Source organism: Pleurodeles waltl, chromosome 4_1 (assembly GCF_031143425.1).
Source record: "Pleurodeles waltl isolate 20211129_DDA chromosome 4_1, aPleWal1.hap1.20221129, whole genome shotgun sequence".
Lineage (NCBI taxonomy): Eukaryota > Metazoa > Chordata > Amphibia > Caudata > Salamandridae > Pleurodeles > Pleurodeles waltl.
In genome coordinates this window covers 85730942-85739275 of record NC_090442.1, presented here as the reverse complement: position 1 = coordinate 85739275, position 8334 = coordinate 85730942, and the positions used below count along the sequence as shown (strand labels likewise).

Sequence of the window (8334 nt, the reverse complement as noted above, 5' to 3'; positions counted from 1 at the left end):
GGACACTTCTCAGTGCTGTTGACATAATATGAGAGTCCTGACAAGTGTCCCAAAAAGAGTGGGGGGATTAGATGAGAGAGAAAAAATATATTGTCTCTGCTGCCTTGTCCAGCCGGACTCCCGATGCTTTGGGGTGCAGGTAATCACTATCAGTGTTAGTTGTTGAGTGTCAAAAGCTGTCACTCAACACATTCCTCGCACTTCCTCTCCACTCAATTGGGCTCACAGGAATACACCATCAATGTCGGGATCTTCTCTCTGTCTCACACTGCTTAGAGTAATCTCTCTTGGTGTAGTTGTTCACACTGAAAACTCATAGCACACAAACACACAACAAAAACTCTTTCCAAAAAGGAATAAACATTCACTGATTTATACAGTCACGTGAAAGCCAGCTTTCTCTGTTTTTGAGGAATCACTAATATCAATTCTAGACTACTAAAAGAGTTCCTGCAAAATGAGGATCATTATCATAATAAGTGACACACAAGTAATTAGCAAAGTCACACACATATGAAGGTTTTTATCTCACAACACTCTCTATGCGTGCTGATGTATTTTCCGATTTTAGAATGAATCAACAAGGCAGGGTACAGATGCACAATGAATATCAAAGCTTTAAACAGAGCATGCTTCCTCCACTTAGCTTTTGTAAATAGCTGCCAGAGTGCAGAGGCTGAAGGAGTTGTTTCTTCTCTGTTTCCCAGCAATGATATAGAAACTTTCTGTGAGGCTTTTTATAGTTTGTCCCGGAATGAGTCTTGAGTCATGATTAGCACATAGCTCTTGAAACACAAGCCATGAGTGATGAATCATGATTAGCACATGGCTCTTGGAGACAAGAGTGCCGTCTCACAATCAGAGAAGGCAGCTGATCAACAACGTGCAGGAGCTCAGGTGTTTCTAATTAACCCCGTAGATGCTCCAAAGAACCTCGAGGCGGTTGAGTAAACGAGCCTTGATCAAATCAAGCAACACTGGATAAACACGCCTTGGTATAAACATGTTGCACATACTTTTCAATCTACAAAGGCAACAAGCTTTAGCCAAATAACTGTAAACATTACAGCTTAACATAACTACCCCAACTGAAGATGATGAAGCCAACAACCCGGTGGTAGTTTATTACACACAATATAAGAAGCAGATAAAGGTGAGGGACTTACAACAGAGTGTTTGTGCGACGCATCCTCGATGCATGCCTTTGCAGTTTAAGCCCATCATCAATGACATTCTCAATGACAACACAGGACTTGGCTTCACAGCCCTGCAGCTTCTTCAGAACCATTGGTTTGCGACGCATTCTCAACACAGGATCCTGCAATGCTCACTGTGGGCATCTTGTGCTTCTAGGTACTATTTTGACTTAAAATATCCAGCTCATTATCTCCTGTTTTAGTGACTGAATGTTTTTCATTTATGTCTCAAATAATTTAATACATGGAATTCTATTTTTCTACATTTGTGTGGGATTTTTCTTGTTTGCTGTTTTCACTTTATTACTGCTTGGGGTGCTGAAAAAATAATTTATGAATTACCTCTATGTTATGCCTGACAGCTTCATGCCAAGCTACCAAAGAGTTAATTACAGGTTAATTTGGGGTTGCTTGTGACTTAACCTCTGCCGGAATTGTAGTTTAACCCCTCCCTCAAGCAAACACTCTGCTGGTACCTGCAGGGCTCCACTACCTCCAGAGACTTCAGTAGCAGAGATGCTACTGCTAACAACAAAACTGCCTGCCCAACGCTATCACATTTGTTTCCACCATGGCATGGCTGCCTCATCCACCATCACAGCTTCCTACAGAATAATTCCAACTGACTTGATCCACGCACAATCTGCCACCATCCCTCTACATTGGCCACTGACATTATTGTAGAGGTGCAGAGCCACCTGCAACTGGTATACACCCTCCCTATTTCACATGAGGGGCTACGGCCATGGAATAATTGAGATATTTATAAAACAAGGGAAACACCATATCAATATCCAATGTGACGCATTTGCTGCACCTCTCACCACCCAGCATTTGAGCACAGTAGTTGAGTTCATCTAGGAGTTCTTGCAGTGAGTGACCAGAATTGAGGTAAGCTAGACATCTCTATTGGATACTTACCAGGAAACAGCAGCCTTGATATTTCCCTCAGGTATCCAGAACATCCTGAGGGAAGAGGCCAGCTTTTCATAGTACTTCAGAGCTGACATCAAGTGGATGGGTCATCAATTTAACTTTGACAAGGTTCAGGAGATCCATTCCTATCATCCACTGGAACATGGTAGTTGGATAAGTGGAAGCAAGCCACCTTTCAGTAGCCTGTCGTATCCAGTGAAAAGACAGGAGATGACTGTCTCTCAGACAGAAAAATTTAGTTCTCAGCATAACACACTGCTGCATACTATATCATCCAACTTCTACCCATCAAAATTCTCCCAGCTGCCAGCCACACATAAAAGGAGGTCATCTCCCTGTGCTACAAGAGCCACTTGAGAAACACTCAATAGGAATAATTTGAAACATGATCAAGAACATCAGGATATGGAGGTATTGGGTTTAGGGTGTGCGCAAGAATATAGGAGCCTGCTAAAATGTCAGCAGGCGATAGGCTGGGTTAGATTATTGAGCTCCCAAGGTTTGAGTGACAAGGCTGGGGGGTAAAATAAACCAGCCAGTGGTTGGGCAAGCTGACTTTAGAGCCTATGGTAACATTAAACTGCTATGACATAAGTATGGTGGTGTTAGAGTGGGTGGTAGAACAGGAAAGCCAGGGATGGGCAAGTGGGTTTAGGTTTAATGGTAGGATTGACCTGAAATGCAATTGGTGTTGCAACAGAGAATACATCCCACCAAAATGTAAATCAGACCCTGATTCAGAATGTAAAATCTTTGATCGACAAAAACCTGCTTGGTGTGATCGTCCGGTTCTCTATCACAAAATTGCACCAAGGTCCCACTTCTATAGACTATCGTTGGCAGTTAGTGCTTTCTGGCCGCAATTTTAACTTAAATCTTTCAAAATTCATATCTCCAGTTTCCTTTATTGGAATATTGCCATTTCAGTGTGATTCTTTTTTATTAACATTTGTAGTTTTAACTTAATTACTGCTTAGGTATTGCATATCTAATTCACACAGTGTCCTGCAATGACCCTCTTTGCCCTGTGCCATAGCTACCAGAGGATTGATGAGAGATTAATTTAGTGACTTTGGAGTTCACCCTGATAATTTAGTGTTATTATTCCTTGAGATGGGTGATCTCCCACTACAAATAATAATCATTTTTCTCACAGGGACAAGAAGAGATCATTCAAAGCTAAACATTGTTTAAACGTGCACATTATTATTTGAAAGAAAGGGGTTTTACCACACACACTGTCATTCTTTTCTGCTTACCTTCTCTCTCCTGGCGTTGCTCCCTTATTTATTCTTGCCTCCTCAATATTATCAAAGATGTTTTACGACATATTGGTGAAACACCTCTAGTTCACTTGTCATCTGTGACCAATACGAGGCAATTTCTTTCATGTACTGTGTTCATGAAGATGCAGACATGAATGAGTGATTCCTGTCTGTCTAAATATTTTTGGAGAAAAGCTTTATTACACGAACTTGGATTCTGACAGATCAAGTCAACATTCTAAAAATCTTAGGGCCTAAATTAAAAGGCCCTAGTACCACCTTTGTGCCGCTATAGCGTAATTTTTTTATGGTAAGGCAGCACGAAAGTGGCTTTTTACACACATCGTATTTACAAAGTGGCACAATGCATGCATTGTGCCACTTTGTAAACCCTTGCACCACATTATACCTGCGCCAGGCATAAGGTATGCAAGGGGGGTGTTCTCCTAGGAGGGGAGATGAAACAATGGTGCAAAGAAATCCAAGAGATTTCCTTGCACCATTTTTTTAGCACTTTTAACTTCTGCTCAGAGTGGACGTTAAAAGGGGGCATGCCATTGAATATAATGGACCCCTATGCACTCTGCAGGAGTAGCACCAACATTTTGATGCTACTCCTGAAGAGTACATCAATAGCGTCATAGATTGTGATGCTATTGCTGCCTACCCTGCACCATGCTGCACAGTATTTTAAAAAGATTGGTGGATGTAGGGGGGCACTAAGGGGTGCAAGGAAAGTGCAATTTTTCTTAAATCTGCCACTTAGATTTTCACTGACTTGTCCAGAATTTGCCCTGGTGACCACTACTCCCCTTGTCACCAGAACTGTTGGTGCTGCTGTCGTTGATAATTCTGAGACATATGGAATTATCACTGTAATAAATTAACTAGCAATAACTTGTGTGACTAGATGTGCCTTCCCAAATTCTTGCATGTTTTTCTCTATTTTCAGACACTTCTTCACCTGCTCATTTTGCCCAGAGATGAAGTGTCATTCCAGACCTACTGTGTCCACAGAGATCTTTTAATCTAAATAGGGCTTAACCCTCACGAGAAGCTCCACTTGGATTTACTGTAGATTGTGAGTGTTTAGTTTTTGTATTTGTTAAGTTAACATCTGTGCTCTATGTTTTCTTTCTTTCAGATTGATGTTAACATATGAAACAATACAACCCGGAAACGGAAGCCGTGTGACAGAGTTCATCCTGATAGGACTCACCAAGGAGCCAGCCCTGGAAGTGCTGCTCTTCATTCTGTTTCTGTTAGTTTATACCTTTGCTTTGCTGGGCAATGGTTGCATCCTTGTCATTGTTTGGCTCAGCGCACAACTTCACACACCCATGTACTATTTCCTCACACAGCTTGCCTTTTTAGATCTAGGACTTTCCACTGACTTCTCCCCTAAGTTGCTGGTTGATCTTCTCACTGAGAAAAGAACAATCACATTGTATGGGTGTATAACTCAAATTTTCCTTCTCGCTGCTTATGGCAGCACTGAATACTTCCTCTTGGCAGCAATGGCATTTGACCGCTATGCTGCAATATGTAACCCATTGCAATATACAGCCACTATGACTAAAGGGCTCTGCAGGCGCTTGGTGGTAGGGTCATACATAGGTGGATTTCTGCACTCTCTGATTCATGCAGTTTGTCTTTATCGGCTATCCTTTTGTGGTCCTGATGTCATCAACCACTTTGGCTGTGACTACCCTGTGCTTCTGAAGCTATCCTGTACTGACACCTCAATAAATGACTTGGTTCGCTATGTATTTGCTGCCTTCGTAGTCTTAAGTTCTCTTCTTGTTACCTTTGTCTCCTACTCCTACATCGTCAGCACCATCCTGAAGATCGGTGACTCAGTGGGGAGACGCAGAGCCGCATCCACCTGCATCTCCCACTTTACCTGTGTCTTCCTTTTTTACGGCAGCGGGTTCTTAATGGAGGCTCAGCCTACCACAAATGGCTCAGAGGAACAGTCCAAAGTTATTGGTCTCATCCCCACTGTGATAATCCCGGCTCTGAACCCCCTGATATACAGCCTGAGGAACAATGAAGTGAAAGAAGCTGTGAAGAAGATCCTGCGCTCTAACTTTAAAAGACACTGATGGTAACTCTAGTAAACTTTTCAACCTCACAACGAGTGACACTATATCAAAGTGTGAATTGCATGCTTTTCTGATTCAATAAATACCTTAGTGAGCTTTTTCCAGGATTGATTTGTGTTTTATGAGGTACACTAGCTTATGTGAAGTCCACCTATCCGAATATTCATGCTGATTCAAGTTCTGCCAGGACCTCATAATCCAATGTTCAGATCATGAAGCTTGCTACCTTGTATATGTTAGTAAATAGTAAATACCAGATTGAAGGGTACACACAGTTTCTGTCTATTGAAGTTATTGAACCAATGCAAGGTCAGCAAAGCTGGCAATTGTCTTAATGTCATGGGTGACACCCCCAACAATTGTTATGTGGCTTTCTTATACAATTACTTGTTACATGGTGTAGGTAAGCTATAGTCACACCTATTCTCTGAAAGAGAAGACAGGTAGGCCTTTACGGTCATCAATTTTTGGCATGTACTGCCTTTTCTCTTCTTTCTGATCAACTTCCATCTTTTTTCTTATTGTTTTCTCTTCCCCCTTTGATTTCATTTTTCCTTAAGCCTCGTATGTTTCTTAAGTTAAATATTTTACAGAGCCTTTTGTTTGTATGTGTGGTTACTCGTTGTAACATTCAGAGTTATTTCTTGGAAAGTCAAGGGTTTTATTAATCCAATAAAAAGGCAGAGAATGTTATCCCGTTTAGCTAAATATAATCAAGATATGGTCTTTTTTAGAAGAGACCCATCTAACTGAAGCTGGAGCACTTAAACCTATACGCGGATGGGTGATTAATCTTTTTACATTTCCTGCATCGACAAAGAATGGAGTAATATTGCTTTGCTATAAGAAATTATCAGTGAGCGTTGTTTCACAGGACTCTGATTCAGATGGCAGATCGCTATTTGTGAAACTAATTATTAATGGGACTATATTGACAATTGGTAACATTTATGGCCTCCTCAATCAGACTATCCTTTTTGGCCTATCATTACTAAACAATGTATGCAATATAATGATGATTTATTTCTCCTAGGAGGGGATTGTAACCAAATAATTGACCCTTTTATAGATAGACAATCCACAGTTGCATTTCTTCCTCACAAAATGCATAAAAAGTTTGTCTCTCCTATTACAATGTAATTAGTTGACTCAAGGAGAATATGTAATCCAGATATTAGGGACTATTCATTTTACTCTCTATCACGTGGCTCCTGATCTAGACTTGACAATATTTTTATTTAAAAAGGAATCTCCCAAAACCTTATTAGTTCTTTCATTTAACCTATTGTCATATCTGACCATGCACCAGTTATTACAGATTTTGATTTACTCAAGGTACATCCCAAATTCAATAGGTGGAGATTTAACAACTCTCTGTTGCTTGACTATACTTTATCCCCATCTTTTATTGCTTTTGTGGAAGAATTCTTCAAAATTAATGATAATTCTGATATCTCCCCTCAAGTGTTGGGGGATTCATTTAGAGCTGCAGCACGTGGACATATAATTGATTTTGTTTCTAAAAATAAAAAAGCGTATAACAAAAACCGTCAATCTCTGCTTCTAAAAACTAAACGTTAAGAGCATCAATATTATACTTCCTCTTCTAATCTTACTTTACAAGAACTTATTCAAGCAAAATTACAATTTAATAAAATCTCTTTGGATAATGCTTCTTTGTTTCTTCTATGTAGTAGCGCCCAATATTATGGGGGTCGAAATATAATTGAAAAACGCCTTGCTAATTATTTAAAATTTCGAAAGCAGTGTCATACAGTGCAGTCTATAAACACTGATACAGGTGACTCTCTTTTTAAAGATGATTAAATCTTAGCTGAAGTCGTAAAATATTATCAAACTCTTCATACTCCTGAGTTGACGCCATGTCCCTTACAGATAGATGGCTATTTCAAGAAAGTCCCAAACCTTAATAAAACTTAAACTGATTTTTCATTCCTTGAATTAGGTAACTCTCTGGCAGAAATTCTTAATGCACTTCGTTCCCTCAAAAAAGGTAAGACTCCTGGGGCCAGATGTAGCATTATTGCAAATTGCGACTTGCAATTTGCGAGTTGGAGCGACTCGCAAATTGCAAGTCGCAATTTGCAATGCAGAACGGTGTCTCAGACACCGTCTGCGAGTCGCTATGGGGTCGCAAAGACCCACCTCATTAATATTAATGAGGTGGGTCGCAAATTGCGGCCCCATAGCGACTATAGGCACTCGCAAACATGGAGGCCTGCTGTAGTCAGCAGACCTCCATGTTGTGACTGCTTTTAAATAAAGCAGTTTTTTTTTTTAAGTGTAGCCCATTTTCCTTAAAGGAAAACGAGCTGCACTTAAAAAAAAAAACGAAACCTTTAGTTTCGGTATTTTTTCAGGGCAGGTAGTGGTCCCTTGGACCACTACCTGCCCTGAAAAAATAGTTTTGGGTCCATTCACAAAGGGGAAGGGGTCCCATGGGGACCCCTTCCCGTTTGCGAGTGGGTTACCATCCACTTCAAGTGGATGGTAACTGCGACTCCATTTGCGACCGCATATGCGGTCGCAAATGGAATTGCATTCCAATGCGAATCGCAAATAGGAAGGGAACACCCCTTCCTATTTGCAATTCGGAAATGCATTTTGCGAGTCGGTCCCGACTCGCAAAATGCATTTCTGCATAGGAAAATGCGATTTGCGACTCGCAAACGGCAATTTTTGCCGTTTGTGACTCGCAAATCCTTTCCTACATCTGGCCCCTGGTACGGATGGCTTCACAATGGATCTTCCTTCACTTTTCACATATCATACCTCCCAATTTTTTATAGCTTTTTCAGTTCTTCTCAAAAT

General features: G+C 40.7%; 1 protein-coding gene across 1 annotated transcript; it reads left to right on the top strand.

Annotated features, from left to right (window-relative positions):
* Window positions 1–825: 825 nt before the first annotated feature.
* On the top strand, window positions 826–5502 carry LOC138287011 (olfactory receptor 5M5-like). The gene is made up of 2 exons (XM_069227373.1): window positions 826–947; window positions 4542–5502. Exons 1-2 carry the CDS (start codon window positions 826–828, stop codon window positions 5500–5502), a joined length of 1083 nt encoding a protein of 360 aa, XP_069083474.1.
* Window positions 5503–8334: the final 2832 nt, after the last annotated feature.

What these genes read in the sequence shown, in the direction of transcription:
- LOC138287011 (XM_069227373.1), top strand. Translation starts at nt 826, where the DNA reads ATGGCTCTTGGAGACAAGAGTGCCGTCTCACAATCAGAGAAGGCAGCT. An exon ending in AAGAACCTCGAGGCGGTTGA is followed by an intron (nt 948 to 4,541) that starts GTAAACGAGCCT and finishes TCTTTCTTTCAG; the next exon opens with ATTGATGTTAACATATGAAA.